Source organism: Meriones unguiculatus, chromosome X, assembly GCF_030254825.1.
Source record: "Meriones unguiculatus strain TT.TT164.6M chromosome X, Bangor_MerUng_6.1, whole genome shotgun sequence".
In the NCBI taxonomy this organism is placed as follows: domain Eukaryota; kingdom Metazoa; phylum Chordata; class Mammalia; order Rodentia; family Muridae; genus Meriones; species Meriones unguiculatus.
The window spans coordinates 40,048,283-40,065,553 of NC_083369.1; the positions used below are offsets into that span (position 1 = coordinate 40,048,283).

The following is a 17,271-nucleotide window of genomic DNA, read 5'->3' on the forward strand; positions in this document are numbered from 1 at the left end:
TTTTGAGGGCGCCCCAGCAGGAAAGCGGGAGCCTTAACGAAGAACTGGTTATGTTCAAGAAATTAGTAGTTCCTGCTCATTTCGGTGCCAGCGGCAGCCACGCTGCTCTGAGCAAAGGAGGACAGTGAGGCACCCTGTCTAGACACAGGCGCGAAGCAGGCAGCAGGCGGCGAGAGCCCAAGTACACATCGTGCACTTGGAGAGGCAGAAGGAAGCACCATGTGAACACCTGCAAGTGCTGCGCCGTGCTTCTGGGATAGACCGACAATGAGTCCCTGATGACAGTAAGAGCTGCAGCTGGCAAAGGTGGAGCACGAGGAGGGCTGGAGCTGAAAGAGAAGCGCAGAGTCAGCGACTATCCCCTTTCCCATGAGAGCAGTCCTGCTAACACACACTGTACCCATGGGGCCCGTTGACAAACTCGGTCCTGCAACACAGTCTGGGTTTCCGGGAGCATTCAACAGAACCGTAGAAGAGAAGTAGACTGGAACTCTGAGCTGCTTCCCTATTTACGCTCTGGGCCACAAACGCCATCCTAGGGGCTGCCTTACCCACAGTAGAAGAAAGAGTTGGAAGACATGTAAACAAGCAAGGGCTCCAATGGCTCCCACAAGCTCTCCTGCAAGCCAGGAATGGGAGGGGTGGGGGAGTGCATTATTTAGGTTCCACTGCAGGCAAATGGCCTTGAGCCACCCCTTTGGATTTGACTCAGGAACAGGGAAGTGAGGGCAGGAGAGGGTAATCTAAGTCCTGGGTCCAATTAAGAGATCAGATGGTGAAAGGTTTGGGAGCCCTTAAGGTAACGAGGCTTGGGCTGATCCTACAGGCTGATATATAAAGGCCTGTAGCCCCACAGGCAATGTGCCAACTCTGACAGGTTCCAGAAACACTGTTTTCTACAAACATGGCCCAAAGGCTTACAGGTGAACAGACACTGGACAGCTATGAGGAGAGCACCCACGCAAGCATCTTCACCTATACCAACAGCAACAGTACCAGAGGTGAGCAACAGGTGTACTGGAGGTTCAGTCACCAGACCAGGGTAGCTATGCTAAAAAGCTACCAGCCACCCCCAATTTCTTTCTTCTATATAACCCTTCTGCCTTAGCTTTAATGATGATGTCATAATGGACAGATAAAAGATGCATTATAAAACCACACACACATTTCCCCTAACCTCTGGAAATCCGTGTCCTTAAAAGGACCCATGATATCTTCCTCCTTAGGGGAAGAACAGGGTCTGCCTTTGTACACTCTAAAGCCACAAGGAGGCCAGAGAGGTGGTCTAGAAAAGAATATAGACCCATTGACACCAATAGGAAGGTCTGGCGGGCATCTGAGTGTGCCTGGCTCCACAAAGGGGGGCTGTGGAAGATGTCGCAGAGGACAAGGACAAGGTTAGAAGACACTGTAACAACTACATTGTACGACCTGGGTCCCAAGCAAGGCATACCACCAAAGCTGTTCACTTCTGAAGAGGAGAGCTAACAAGTATTCTTTCTGTCTTGAGCAGTTCTGGGAACTGAGGACTCATCAGTGCAGCCGGAGTGCTGGGTTTACATATGCAAAAAGCTTTACACTTGGCACCCGATTTCTCCTTAAAGCTTCCCTAGAAGCTTCCACTGTAGGAACAGGGACCTCAGGCCAGACTTCACCTCCATAGGATTGTTGTGGTCCCGGGCTTCATTGAGGCAAAACGATCCTGTTTTCTCATGCCAGAAGCTTTGTTTTATGTAAAGCTTCAAGCATATATCAAAATGAACAGGGAGAGTATCATGAACTTGGGTCCTTATCATTTAACTTCCATAGGTTTTATCTTATTTTGTATGTGTAGAGATCTGAAGATAACTTGGGGCAGTCAGTTCTCTCTTTTCACCATAAATCAAACTCAGTTTGTCAGGCTTGGCAACAAGCACCAAGCCACCTCACTGTTTCCTCGTGATTCTTAAACATAAATCTAACACATTATATCTTTCTTTTAATTTTATTTATTCTTCTCTCATATATTATATTCTGATCACAGTTTCTCTTCCCTCCATTCCCACAGTCTCTTCCTCTAAGATGAAAAGACTCTACAAAACATAACTTTGATGTCATACTAATACCAAAAGTTTAGCAATGTTTTCTAGATACATCTTAGCTGATGTTAAAAATATTTTACTTTCAACTGATCATAGCAGCAGATGTTTGTAAGTCCAGCACCTAGGAGACAGAAGCAGAAGAATCAGAATTTCAAGGTACATATGGAGTTTGAGGCCAGTCTTTCATACATGAAACCCTGTGTCAAAAAAAAAAAAAAAAGTAAATTAGCCAGTAGTAATGGTATATGCCTGTAGTTCTAGTACCTGTGAGGCACAGGTCAGTTTGGTCTACATAGCAAGTTCTCAGCCAGCCAAGGCTACATAGCTCTCAATATTTTTGCAGCAAAAAGATCATGTTTTTGTTTTGTTTTACATTTAAATTTAGTTACTTATTTATCAGATAGGGTATATACCACACAGAGGTCAGAACTTGGGAGCATAGTGAGTTCTTTTCTTCCACCATGTGTGTTTTAGGGACCAAACTCAGATTGCCAGATTTGGGGGCAAATGCCTTTACCCACTGAGTTGTCTTGACAGCCACATACTCGTCTGTTTGGTTTGATTTGGTTTGAGTCAGAGTATTCTTATGCTTCTGAAGCCATCCTGGTACTTTATAGCTCAGGGTGGGCTTGAACTCATGCAACCTCCAGAGTCCTGGAATTACAAGCATGTACTACTATGACCAGAAAAGTGTTATACTTTTTTTTTAAGTTGACTTGAATCAAAGCTCAGATGAAATTTACAGATTCATGTTAATTACTAGATCAAACGCAGGGCCTCTGTATGCTAAGCAAGCAGTCTATTTTGTATCTCCTTCCACAGTGTAATTGCTACATCTCTTATTTTCCTTGTACTTAAAAAAAATTAACCATTTTCCCCTGGGATTTCTCTCACTTCATACAGTGCTGGTGACTAGTTTACGATATTTGGCCTGCTCCTCTGAGTTGTATTCATTGTCATTTTTTTTTTCCGGTAAATTAACAGGTGATCTGAAAGTCTGACTGGTACCAGAAGCATCTTTTGGCAGAAGTAACAGAAATAAGAGCAAGTCCTGGGCCAGGAACTCTAGTGCAAAGCTTTATTGGGACGTCAGCTCAAATAGACTCTCTCAGCTTGAACATAAAATAGTGCCGATTAAAAAAAAAAATGAAGAAGTCAGGCTAGTCTCTAGACAGAGGGTAGAGAGGAAGCTTTTCTTTGCTAGGGTAACCTGGAGATTTTCTCCTGGCTATAGCTGTGGTCTCAAAACATGTTCTATTTTTCATTTAAGACATTGGCTAGTCCTAGAAATCCAGGTGCTGCCTCTTTTTTACTTCTTTCCTGATCTAGTGCCACCAGTCATGGTGGCTAGTAGGTGTCTGAAGCTTCAAGAAGGGAGAAGGCACTGAGTGTCTTCAGGGGGGAGACAGATCCATCAGTTCTTGTCATCCTATCCCAGTCACCCTATCAGAAGCTTGCAGGCCCAAGTAAAGAGACAGTACTTTCAGCATAAGCAGAGTTCAGGTCCCTGAGCAACTGTTCCCACAACCCACACCATAGAGTTATTCTCTACATCAAAGCTAGTAGGAAATGAATGGTGCAAGGCACAAATGTATGACCTTCAGACTTAGTAATCTTTGAGCTGGAGAGGTGGCTTAGTAATTGAGAGCACTTACTGCTCTACCAGAGGACTTAAATTCAAATGCCAGTGCACGCGCACGTGCGCGCGCACGCACACACACAACTACACACAATTAAAAATAATAAAATTAATCTTAAAAAAGGAATAGCAATCTTGAAGTTAAATGAGAGCCAGTGAAGCTAAAGTTCTTATTTAAATTTTCCTCCGTGGTTAGACCAGCATCCAACTGGTGTTTTGTTTCTCAGTGAAGACAGTTTTCGGAAGTATCTCTTGGGGAATCACAAGTTGCTGATGCACAGTGCCGAGATATGTGAAGCAGTTGGGGATGCCAAGCTGACTATTTCCCCTGGCTTTACTTCCTAGCAATCAGGAGACATAAGCACACAGATCTCTGTGATTTTGTGGCCAGCCTGGTCTACATAGTGAGTTCCATCATGTCACCGGCCAGCAATGACACCTGAATACCACCTGAGAGAAGGCTGGGGAGAGAGAGGCAGAGCGACTCAGAGAAGGACACCAAGTCTACATGCTGATCAAAGTGTCGGTTTAATGGACGTCAGGTTAACACTGAAGTAGGCAAAAAAGTACAAGCAGTTTCTCACACAGGCAATTTTACTTAGCCAAAACATAAGCGGGCTTACTCAAGGTTACACAGAACCTGCTGTCTGGTTACCATGGTTATATGGAATTTATGGTCTAGTTCTCAGGGCCAGAGCCCTCTGCTTCCAAGGTCAATCTCTTAGCCACCAAGCTTTGGATAGGAACCAAGACAGAGAGGCTAAATTCCCTTCTTGAGATGTGCACACCAATTTGCCAATAACTCCAAAAAAGCTGCCACACCAGCACATCCAAGGCTCTGTAGATAGACCTGATCTCAAAAAACTCAAAATAATAGTAATAACAATAATGATGATGATGATGTTTCAAAGGACAGTCTAGAACACAAGATAGATTTGAAGAAGTCCAGCTTCCCTGACCCATTTGTTTCCTTTCCTGCATTCCTTACAACTTTTTGCCGGGGAGTTGACTTTTGCTACCTTTCTCTTACTCATTTCTTTATGGATCCTGCTCATCTATTTACAGGCAGAAGAAACAGGCTGCCCTGGTGTCATTGCTAGAGGCTCTGGTCCTCCTCCCTGACTGCTTCCTGGGCCTGGCTATTCCCTTATTCCTCTTTGTCAGTGCTCTGCCTGGTTTGCGGTCTATCATCTAGAAGGGGCTCTGGCTTAGAATCTCTGACATTCAATTTCTCTAGCCTCTTTGTCTATAAACTAGAAGTTCCAAACACCATCCAGCTCCTTCTTCTCTGCTCCAGTTAACCTGCTGAACTTTCTCAGGGAAGATCCATTGATAGTCTGAGGTTTCTGTGTGCTCGGGTCTAGTAAAAGCCCTATTACTTGATACCCTTCTGCAGAGAGACCAATAGTCTCAAGTCTGGGGTCCCCGCATCTCATGTTTGGGGTTCCTGCTAAGCGATGCAGGGTTTTCTGTTAGAAGCAAATAGGGCTTGTACATAGAGTGAAGCAGAAGTATCACTGGGTGCAATTTCCGGGGTGGGGGAGCTAGCACAGTCTTGGTTCTCTTGAGCTATTTTGTGCTGGGGTTTTCTTTTTGAGGTTTTTGATTATTTTATAATTTATTTCATTTTCATTTATGTGCATTGGTTGGTGTGAAGGCATCAGATCTTTTGGAAATGGAGGTACAGGCAGTTGTGAGCTGCCATGTTGATGTTGGGACTCAAACTCTGGTCCTTTGGAAGAGCAGACAATACTCTGAACCACTGAGCCATCTCTCCTGCCCTGCTTTTTGTTTTTTATTTTTATTGGTTTTGTAATGCATAGACTGGAGAATTCTAGCAAGCACAAGCCTCTTTGTGTGTGCTTTCCTAGTGCTCTGAAGCATTATTATACAATAGCAGAAATTGGGGCATGTGACCCTGTCTAATTATTCCCGCAAAAGGCAGTAGTGGCAAATGTCCCCCTTTTATAAGGACACTAGTCCTACTGAATTATGGCTCACCCTAATAGGCTCATATGCAGGGCTCACATAGAACAAGGAAAAGTGGGATCAAGATACTATTGCAGCTGTGTGAAGCTTTGTGTAGCTCCTTCTGTATTCTGTACCTCTTGCCTCCAGGTCCCTTTGAAGGCCCCAATTATCACATTGCTCCCAGGTGGGTGTACCACCTCACCAGCGCCTGGATGATTTTTGTGGTCATTGCATCAGTCTTCACTAATGGGCTTGTGCTGGCAGCCACCATACGGTTCAAGAAGCTGCGCCATCCTCTGAATTGGATTCTGGTGAACTTGGCAATTGCTGACCTAATAGAGACCATCATTGCTGGCACTATCAGTGTTGTGAACCAAATCTATGGCTACTTCGTACTAGGCCACCCTCTGTGCGTCGTGGAAGGCTACATTGTCGCCCTGTGTGGTAAGCTGAAGGAGACACAACCTGGTGTGCCTAAAGAAAACCATAGTGCAAATCTTAAGGTTCACAAATGGTGCATGTATATGAGGCACAGTACGAAGGGAGATTACTCATGGTAAAAGTCTGTTCACAGTCAGCACAGGGGTCGGGGGACAGAATTACAGAATTTTGAAGGCTTCCATCTGAGCACACATTTTTAACTCAGTTTGCTTGAGTCCAACATTAAGATAGGCTCTGGCTGAATGTATCCAGTTTGGGGCCTTGGGGCTCACATGGGAAGAGATAGATCTTGAACTAGAGAATTCCAGAACCATATGGAGGACAGGTTCAGGTCACCTTGGATGGACTTCTACCTAATTCAGGGATATGTGTATTTTCATCCCATCTTCAGGCTGATTAATGGCACTGGATGAGCTGTTCCCAGAGAAAGACGGTTCCCAAAATGTTTGAGATATTGGCCATATTCTAGTACACCTTTCTTTACAACCACCACTAAGACCTATTGGCTATGAGTCACTTAGGTTAGCTAGCTGAGGGCTGATACTATGGTTCTGTGGAAGCCTGATTTGACGAGCTGTGTTTGATCCTCAGGACCCACCTAGTAGAAGGAGAAAACCCACCTAGTGTTTGATCCTCAGGACCCACCTAGTAGAAGGAGAAAACCAACTCCCAAAAATTGTCGTCTAACCTCCACATGTACACCATGGCTACACAGATATACACATCCTAAAAAGTAGTTGCTAAAAAGTACCAGTGTGCTAGGTTCTATGCTAGAAAGGACCCAGTAACTAGATGGTGACAACACAGTGCATCTGTTATCCCTTTCTTACCTTATCTCTGCATGAGTAAGGAGAGTCCAGGGTCTGTAAGACAGGCTCTGCTGAGCCTATAGGAGAAAGGGGGATTTGAATGTCATGCATATAAGCAGGGACTTTGAGAGGTCCAGACTTGGAGTGGGAGATCCACAATTGGACATGGTTGAAACCCCACCTGCCTAGCTGTGTATCTGGTAGGTATCTATCAGCAGCTATCTACTCTTGTTTTTGCTCCTGCTCCTGGTTTCCTCACCATTGTCTCTCACCCATTGGCAGATAAAATTCAGAGCAGAGGGAGTACGGGGCAGTATCCCAAAAGCATAGAGGTAGAGTACTCAGGAAAGATCAAGTAAAGAAAGTCTATTTCCCAGGTCCAAGTGCTTTCAGTTATGGATGTGTGTCTGGGTGGTTACACGGCCCTTCCCGAGTGCCATCCTCATCTCTGTCTCTGTTTCCATTAGGCTTGCCTTTGTCCTACTCACAGTATCATCTTGGTTGACTCAGGTATCAAGTAGCCAGCATGATTTTGGTGTCATGGCATACTTTACCCTCAGGAATATTTGCAAGTACATAAAACGAAATGCACAGCATTTCAAAGTCAGCCAACTACATTAAAAATAGTTATCAAACTTTTAACTATTAGTGACATAGCTTTTCATTAAAAATATTATAAGTATTGCCGGGTATTGGTACACACCTTTAATCCTAATACTTGGGAAGCAAAGGCAGGCAGATCTCTGATTTCGATGCCAACCTTGTCTACAGAGTGAGTTCCAGGATAACCAGGGCTACACAGAGAGACCCCGTCTCAAAGAACAAAACAAAAACAAAAGTATTGAACTATGGACTAAAATGGAGCTGGAGGGATGTCCCAGTGGCTAACAGTATCTAGCTGACTGAGTCAGAGGTATTGCTAATACTGCCAAATTCATAATAGAAGGTAATGTATAGTGTCCTTTAGAGGTTAGGTGAATGAAAGATGTTTTTCCTCACCCTGGTTCATGTGTCTTTGAGGCCTATGTATACACCTTTTGGCACAAAAAGACTAGAAACCTGTGACACCCTACAAACTATTGGAGAGAATCAGAGTTGTTCTCAAACTCTTAAAGAAACAGCAAACAAATAGGAAGGATCACATGTTCTGTTTCTTTGGAACAATGACATCTCATGTGGTCATGCCAGCATGGACATGGGCTTCCAGAACTGCCATCAATGGCATCAAAATAAGACAGTCCCAGAGGCTGAAAGGAAAAAAAAAAAAAAGGTTTTGCAGGGCCGTTGTAAACACACAAGTACAAGGCCATCAACTACTATAGCCCTTTCTTGCCTCATTTTTTGGTGATGAGGTGTGCAGGCTGAGGTTGAGGAGAGAGCTATAAAAGTTCTAAGTTACCAACCTTGGGATTCACTGCCTCAGTAACTAAACTTAGAACTAGGACATCCTGCTCTAGAGTTGAAATAACCGTGGTTAGAAGGAAGGTGAGAAAGAGAGTAGGAAGACAGAGGGGAAGAAAGCAAGTCACTGGGTTTAGCATGGAAGCAAAGCAGAAGAGCCTGAAAGAGATGGGGAAAGGAGGTGAGATACACATGTCATAAAAATGTACTGAAAAATTATACATTCACCAAGAGGTCCACCACAGTCTGAATCTGAAAACATTTCAGAGGATTTGGTGTGGCAGCTGAAAAGGAGTCTTGAATGCTGCAGCTAGTAGGAGGAGGATGCAGTGTGGAAAAGCTTTTGTTTGGCTTGAAGCCCTATCTCTTCTTCCCCATAGGCATCACAGGCCTCTGGTCCCTGGCCGTTATTTCCTGGGAGAGGTGGCTGGTGGTCTGCAAGCCCTTTGGCAATATGAGATTTGATGCTAAGCTGGCCACTGTGGGAATCATCTTTTCTTGGGTCTGGGCTGCTGTGTGGACAGCCCCACCAATCTTTGGTTGGAGCAGGTAAGAGTGTAAGAAGTAGCTCCTGTGTGCCCATGTGTGGAGGGTCCGACTGTGACCTTCGGGGCAGTCATTTCTGGTTTCTGGACCTGCATGGTCCCTTGCTTACAGGAAGGAAGGAGGAACCTCTCCCCAGACTCTTAGTGCAGCATGCACAGAAATGTATGGAGAGATTTGCCTATGACATCAAAAGGGGCCCTGGGGCCCACTCTCTAGACTATAGAAATGTTTATCTCAAACATAAGAAGATCACAAGAACACTAGGACTACCCAAAATGCCCAACCTAGGGCTATAGTATAAGTGAACACAAGGTATATTTAGATGTCAGGGCCTCTTATAAGCTCTGTACCAGGCCTTTCTTGTAGGAGGCCCACCAGGTCACAGAGGTCCTGTATGTACTTGCCAGGCTCATTCTTTGGGGAAAATATTCAAAATTGAAGAGGTGATGGCTCAGATATTTTGTTGGAAGGAATGAAACATAGACAATTAATTTCACTGTTGTACACAACAAGCTTGAGTGTGAGTTTCTGTGGTATTTGGCAGAAAATGTTTTTTCTTTGGGAAGCTTACATCATTCTATGAAATAAGCTTTCATGTCCCTTCATTACAGCCCTGACATAAACTGGCTTAAAAAAATTAGATATCCATAGATATTCCTAACAAGTAAGAGGAAGAGGAACCCCCCCACCTCCTTATGAAAGCCAAGTATGCTAGAACTATATAGTGATGATAATTGCATAACCTTGGAAAACTCTTGAATGTCATAATGGCAAATTTTATATTATGCATATTTTGCCACAAAGAAAAAAATATTTGACATGAGATGATATGAAGTGTAAAAATCCGACTTGAGAGTTTTAAGATGATGAGAATGTTCTGGAAGTACAACACTGTGTAGACATGAAATGCTATTGACTTGCTCATTTCTAATTGGTTCATTTCTTCTCCATCTAAAAACCCTCTGACTCAAGTCAGAGGTATGCCCTGGCTGATTGGGGAGGTTTCAAGTTGCCCCAGCATGATTTAGGATGGGCTGCTGGCCCTTCTCTTTAGGTACTGGCCTTATGGCCTGAAGACATCCTGTGGTCCAGACGTGTTCAGCGGCACTTCGTATCCTGGGGTTCAGTCTTATATGATGGTTCTCATGGTCACGTGCTGCATCTTCCCACTCAGCATCATCGTGCTCTGCTACCTCCAAGTGTGGCTGGCCATCCGAGCAGTAAGCCCTTCACCCTTCTGCCCTCATCCCAAACTGACAAAATATCTAGGCAAGCTCAGAGGCACACCTGATAACTCTCCTGCCTCCACACTGCTCTGATCCCAAATCAAGCAGTCCACCTGAGTCTCTTAAGGTACTTCTTTTGAGACAAGGTCTCACTATAGAGCCCTGGCTGACTTGAAATTTGATATGTACATAAAGGCTAGATTCAAACTCACAAAGATCCACTTGCCTTTGCTTTTTGAGTGTGTACCACCATGCCTGGCTTATACTATTTTTTATCCCCATGACTCTTAGTCACTGTTCTATCACTGTGAAGAGATACTGTGACCAAGGTAATTCATAAAAGAAAGCATTACATTGAGGGCTTGCTTATAGATTCAGAGACTTATAGTCCATTATGATCATGGTGGTGAGTAAACAGGCATGATACTGGAGCAGTGTCTGAGACCTACATCCTGATCCACAGGCACAGACAGGAATGATGGCCTGGGGGTAAGGCTTTTGAAACCTCACCCCCAGTGACACACTTTCTCCAACAAGGCCATACCTACTCCAACAAGGCCATACCTACTCCAACAAGGCCACCTCTCCCAGTCCTTCTCAAACAGTGACACTCCCTTCAAATAGCTATGCAGGGGGCATCTGCTTTGATGCTCTGCTGGGTAGAGTCTTTCAGAGGCCCTCTGTGGTAGGCTCCTGTCCTGTTCCCTGTTTTCTCCCTCTTCCAATGTCTGTCCCGTTTGACTTTCTGAATGAGGATTGATCATCTTACCCAGGGTCCTCCTTGCTTAGCTTCTTTAAGTGTACATAGTAGTATGATTATCCTATGTTATAGGTCTAATATCCACTTATGAGTGAGTATATACCCCGTGTGTATCTTTCTGTTTCTGGGATACCTCACTCAGGATGATCTTTTCTAGTTCCCACCATTTGCCTGCAAAGTTCATGATTTCCTTGTTTTTAATTGATGAGTTTTTAATTGATCATACTCTTTCTCCTCTCCTAACTTCTCTCAGATATTACTCACCCAACTTCATGTTCTCTCACGCTCTCATCGCTAGGGGGAAAAAGCATAAAACAAAAAGCAAGACTCAAAATAAATTAACAAACAAAAAATCATTAATAAAAAATTTACCAAAATAAAAAGTTCACAAAATCCCAAAACCAACCAACCAAACAAACAAACAAAGAGACAGATAAAAAAACAAACATGGAGTTTGTTTTGTGTTAAGACAGCTACTCCTAGGCATGGAGCCTACTGTGGAGTGTAGCAGATACACATAGTGATACTCCATTGGAGAAAACGGATTTTCCCTATCCCAGCAGGTCTCTGTTGCAAATGGTTTCTTGGTTAGGGGTGGGTCTTCTATCTCCCTGTGCTGAAATTTTTTATGGTTTGAACTTGTGCAGATCTTGTGTGTACTGTCAGAACCATAAATAGGATGTCTTTATCAGACCCCTGTTCTCAGGGCTCAGGGATCTATTGAAGAAAAGGAGTCAGAAAGATTATGAGATCTAGAGGTAGTGAACAGCTCCGGTGAAATGGTGCCATTCAGACACAATAGGACTGACACACATAAATGAAATTCTTATAGTCTCAAACCTTGGCTTTCTTGTTCTCAGTCCAATGGGATGGAAAGTGACTGCCTGCAATTCCTAGAGGACTCAGTAAGGGAGCAGAGCTGTGCCTTTCCTGTGGCCCAGTAAAACCCTCCCACGGAGTGTGGCCAATAGAGCACCTGCATCCTCTTCACAGGTGTCCTAATTACTGTTCTATTGCTCTGAAGAGGCATCATGACCAAAGCAACTTCATAAAAGATTCGATTAGGGCATGCTTACAGTTTCAGAGGGTGAGTCCATGAAAATTGTTGTGGGGAGCACGGCAACGGGTAGCCAGGCATGGCACTAGAGCAATAGCTGAGAGTTTACATCCTGAACTCTAAGCTGAAGTCAGAGAGAGATAGACTGACCCTGGCATGGGCTTTTGAAACCTCAAAGCCCACCCCTTGGATTACACCTCCACCAACAAGGCCATACCTCTTAATCTTCCAAAACAGCTTCATAACTAGTGACCTAACGTACAAATGTATGAGCCTATGGGGGCCATTCTCATTCAAACCACCACAATGAGGCTCTTGGGGAAGATCAAAAGGTGGACTCAAGAACGCTAATTTGCTCTCAGACCTGATCTCCATTGTCCTGTGTCTGTTGCTCCATCTTAGGAAGCCAATTCTGTCAGCAGCCCCTATCTCACCAACATCAGGCTACCACTGGAGAACCCCTACAAAAAACAGATGAGAGTAAGGGGATGTGTAAGCTGGGTACTGTATGCTGAGATCTCTGTGGTCTCTTCTAATGGTCTCCCTCCCCAGCATAAATTGTCCCTTTGTCAAACAACTCCCTACTATTTACTTCCTGTGCCATTTGTTCAGTGCTGGGACCCTGTGTAGCAAAAGGCAGAAAGTCCCTTTGGGTGGTGCTTTACCTATACAAAGTTGCTTTGCACTCACCCCTGCATGAGCAAGTATTTATAAGCTCTTTCTGGAAAAGACCATGAGCTCTGCCAGGAGGCACCACTCACCCTAATGTCTTGTAATACAGGCTGCAATTTGGTCCCTGGGTTGGTGGTCCCATATCAGAATCAATTTAGCTAATTCCCACAGGGTTTCCCTCCAGCTTAAGTTGTATTAACTCTTGGCTAGCAGAGCCCATCACTGCTGTTACAGTTCTTCCTGTGTTCTAGCCCTCCTGGTTCCTTTTACAGCTAACTGTCTGCCAGCAAGTCTTTCATGGCAGATAGAGGCTGGCCTCTGTTCTTCTCTAGAAAGCCTGGGGGAAGTGTGTGTATGACTCTTGAATTGCCCACTGGGCACCTGGCAATTGCCAGGCCTGGTTTAGTTAAAGCAAACTTGACTTCCAGGGCTCTGTTTCAGGACTTCAGACTCAAAACTGAGCACAAGACTAGATCAGATGCAGGCTAAGCACAGTCTCCTTCGTTCTTCACAAGCTTTTTGAAACTCCAGACAACAGCATCAAAGGTCTGGTGCGAGGGTTGTCCTTAGTCAGGCCAGCCACTTGTTACCTCAAGGTCTACATGAACTTCTCCAAAGCCAGCTTCAGGACCACTCTGGCTCCCAAGTCAGGTCATTCTCTGATGTAGGGTGGGAGGCAGGACTGGGATACTAGGTGGACCATTTCCTGTTCCCCATAGATCCCTAGGTTTCCCTTTTCTTGCTAGTATCCTAACTTGGTGCCTAAGCAATAGCAATAGTCCCTCCACATACAGAGCCCTAACTAACTCCCCCATTTACCATCCTTGTCTTCTCTAGGTAGCAAAGCAACAAAAAGAATCTGAGTCTACCCAGAAGGCTGAGAAGGAGGTGACACGCATGGTGCTTGTGATGATCTTCGCATACTGCATCTGCTGGGGCCCCTACGCTGTCTTTGCATGCTTTGCTACTGCCCACCCTGGCTATGCATTCCACCCACTTGTGGCCTCCCTACCATCTTACTTTGCGAAAAGTGCCACTATCTACAACCCCATTATCTATGTCTTTATGAACCGACAGGTAAGCAAAAGCCTGAGCAGATCAAACTCAAAATGGCCCAGAAATCAGTGATGGTTCTTACCTGGAATCAAGTCATCAATGAGAAAACCGTATGGAGACCCTGAGGGTGGGGCTAAAGATAATCCTCCAAGAAATTGAGTGTGGAAAGGCTCTGCATATGACCCATCCTGGCCAGACCTCCACTCAACCATTAGCTCTGGTATGCTTTTACTGTCTCCACCTGAGTCTAGCACTTAAGAATGTGTGGTGCACTGCAAGCTCTTCCATTCTGATGATCCCACAACTATGGACAGGAATCTTCTACAGGTGCTGTTAGAATTCAGATGTCCTAAGCACTCAGTGAGCACACAATGATCCTAGCTAGTTCTGTCCCTCTTGTGTTTAGATTTAACTCTAAATTTTTCCATTTTCTTTGACTTTGTAATTTTTTTTAATTCTTTATTAATTACACTTTACTCACTTTGTATCCCCCCTGTGGCTGCCTCCCTCCTCCCATCCCAATCCCTCCCTTCCTCCACTCTCTGCATGCATGCCCCTCCCCAAGTCCACTGATAGGGGAGGTCTTCTTTTCCTTCCTTCTGATCCTAGTCAATTAGGTCTCATCAGGAGTGGCTGCATTGTCTTCTTCTGTGGCCTGGTAATGCTGCTTCCCCCTCAGGGGGAGGTAATTAAAGAGCAGGCCAATCAGTTCATGTCAGAGACAGTCCCTGTTCCTATTACAATGGAACCCACTTGGATACTGAACTGCCATGGGCTACATCTGTGCAGGAGTCTTAGGTTATCTCCATGCATGGTCCTTGGTTGGAATAGCAGTCTCAGGAAAGACCCCTGTGCTCAGATTTTTTTGGTTCTGTTGCTCTCCTTGTGGAGTTCCTGTCCTCTCCAGATCTTACTGTTTCCCACTTCTTTCATAAGATTCCCTGCACTCTGCCCAAAGATTGTCCATAAGTCTCAGCATCTGCATTGATAGTCTGCAGGGCAGAGCCTTTCAGAGGTCCTCTGTGTCAGGCTCCTGACTTGTTCCCTCTTTTTTCCTTCTTCTGATGTCCAGCCTCTTTGCCTTTCGGGATGGGGATTGAGCGTTTTAGTCAGGGTCTGCTCTCTTGATTAGTTTCTTTAGATGTTCAGGGTTTTAGTAGGTTTATCCTATATTATATGTCTATATGAGTGAGTATAAACCATGTGCATCATTCTGCTTCTAGGATAGCTCACTTTGGAATTTTTATCTACTTAAAAGTTTAGCCTTTCTTGGATATACTAGCTAAGAGTTCAAGGGCTTTTATGAACTCATGAATTAGTTCAGAGTGTAGCTGAATTAGCTACTTTGTGGGTTTTTCTTTTTCCCACTCTTTATTCCTCCCACCCCAGCTTCACCTCTTATCAATAGATAAAAGAGAAAGAAAGATAGATGGAGAGATAGATCCCTGAATCTAATTTTTTCTCCTTGTTTCTTCTTTGAGCACAACTACTATCAAACTGCAACCACCCCCCCTGAACCACCACCAACCCCCAACCCCACCTCTCGGGGCCCTAGCATTTATGTACCCTCTGAAAAGTTCCCAGAATTCCAAACATTACACAGTCACAGAAACTGTCTGCAGCTGGCAAAACCACACCTCTGCTACAGCACAAGAAAAATCATAGTCAGCTGCTAGGAAGCAGCCCATATCCCCACACGTGGGTTAAAATGAAAGCATGTTCTTATAATATTTCTGTTTTTCTTTTTTTAAATAAAATTCCAGAAGTCTCACTACAAGCAAGAGCTTGCCTTACCCAAGGTCTTTTCTGATGGCAACCATCCTTAGCTGCCATATTGGACTTTGACACAATTTGTTCATGGCTCTTAGACCCTCCTAGTAGGTTATGGTGGACCTGATGAGTTTCACCACCTTCTGAATGCTATTTGCCATCTTCTTTCTTGAATACATCACATGCATTTTTAATAAATGTCTACTATGTGAATTAGTAGTAAGCAGAAGTGTTCACTGGGGCCTTGCATTTCATCAGACTCAGTGAGTTCTTCCAATTGACTCTCATTTCCTCTCTCATCTCTCTCCCTCTGGTGATTGGGATGGACAGGGTCTAGTGCATACCAGGCAAGTGCCCTACTCCAGATCTCCTCTTCCAAAAACTGAAAGCAATCCTAAAATGAAATTCTTGTGAAAGACAGGAAACCAGGGTAGGAATTGAAGTACGTTTTCCTGGCCAGGTGTACAAATTTTCTTTACTTATTCTGCTATATCCTAAGAAAATTGGAACAGAGGATTCCATTCTTGTTCACTGCTATATTTCTCCAGAATGGAGTCAGTCAGGAATGAAGTGAAAACTCAGTAAGTAATGTTGAATGACCTTTTTTTTTTTTTCTTTATCTGCTTTTCAGACAAATGTATGTTGTTACTCAGCCCACCTCTAATGTTATCCATGTCAACACGTGTTTTCATTTTCAGAGTTTTAGTTTTAGAGGGAATGGAGATAGTCACAAATAGAGCTAACATTAGGGAACATTTTTAGTTTTGGTTCTCAAAGCTTTGTAGTTGGGCTCCTTAGATGGCATTGGTTTTGGGCACTGCCTAAGTATCCTGAGGCTACAACAACAAATTCTATAAACTTCAAGGCTTAAAACAACATAACTGTAGCTCAGTGGAAGAGTACTTGCCTAGCATATAAAAAGCCTTAGCTAAGTTCCTACCTCTGCACAAACAAACAAACAAAACAAGAAAATAAGAATTGTTTCTCACAGTTTCAGAGGCCAGAACATCTGACGTCTAGGTGTCAGCATGATTGTTCCTTCTGGAGATGCTGAGACAACATCAGTCTGTGTCTTTCTCCTAGCTTCCCTTGTTCTACGACTCACAGACATGACACTCCAATATTATTCTTCACATAGCCCTTTCTCTGTATATGTAGTGTCGTCTAAATCTTCTTTTCCTTATAATAATACTGGTCACTGGTCTAGTAATAATGCTAATCCAGCATGACCTCATTGTAACATACAAAGACCCCTGTTCCCAAAAAAAGGAACGTTCACAGGTTCCAGTAATTAGGATTTTTTAGGAGTGGTCACAATTCATCTACAATTGCCATTAACCTCTAAATTAGATGATTCAGACCTCCTCAATTCATATGTGTAAAGAATGAGCTGAGCCTTCCTCATCCCACTCATAATATTCTTAATGGAAGAAGGTAAGGTGTACATTCACAAAGTGACAGTATGGAAGGCCCCAAGCTTCACCTTTAGCAAAGTGCACTAGCCTTTTCTGCTTTGATGAATAATGCTTTCTGTCCTTCTAGTTTCAAAACTGCATCTTACAGCTCTTTGGAAAGAAGGTTGATGATAGCTCTGAACTTGCCAGTACCTCCAAAACAGAAGTCTCATCTATGTCTTCGGTATCACCTGCATGAAGTCTGTCTCCAACCTGTCCCAGCTACCAAAGCTTTGGCCATGTCTTACCTCCCTTCTCCTCCATCCTTGTGAAATAAATATAATTTCCCCATTGCCCAAATAAAAAAATTCCCAGAAATATCTACTACAATTTGGGGTTATGGAAGATCTGGAGACAGTACAATGTAGACAAAGAGACCAGAACATAT

The 17,271-nt window shown here is 43.9% G+C and overlaps 1 protein-coding gene across 1 annotated transcript; it reads left to right on the forward strand.

Moving 5' to 3' along the window:
* Window positions 1–861: 861 nt before the first annotated feature.
* LOC110542728 (medium-wave-sensitive opsin 1) lies at window positions 862–17,183 on the forward strand. Its single transcript, XM_021629255.2, has 6 exons — window positions 862–1,001; window positions 5,839–6,135; window positions 8,723–8,891; window positions 9,943–10,108; window positions 13,441–13,680; window positions 16,972–17,183. The coding sequence occupies exons 1-6, from the start codon at window positions 905–907 to the stop codon at window positions 17,080–17,082; spliced, it is 1,080 nt and encodes a 359-aa protein (XP_021484930.1). The 5' UTR covers window positions 862–904; the 3' UTR covers window positions 17,083–17,183.
* The last annotated feature ends 88 nt before the right edge of the window (window positions 17,184–17,271 follow it).

Excerpts from the sequence above, each read along its gene's own strand:
- LOC110542728 (XM_021629255.2), top strand. The coding sequence starts at position 905 with ATGGCCCAAAGGCTTACAGGTGAACAGACACTGGACAGCTATGAGGAG. Across the intron at positions 6,136-8,722 it reads CTACATTGTCGCCCTGTGTG|GCATCACAGGCCTCTGGTCC; the intron begins GTAAGCTGAAGG and ends TCTTCCCCATAG. Across the intron at positions 13,681-16,971 it reads ATGTCTTTATGAACCGACAG|TTTCAAAACTGCATCTTACA; the intron begins GTAAGCAAAAGC and ends CTGTCCTTCTAG.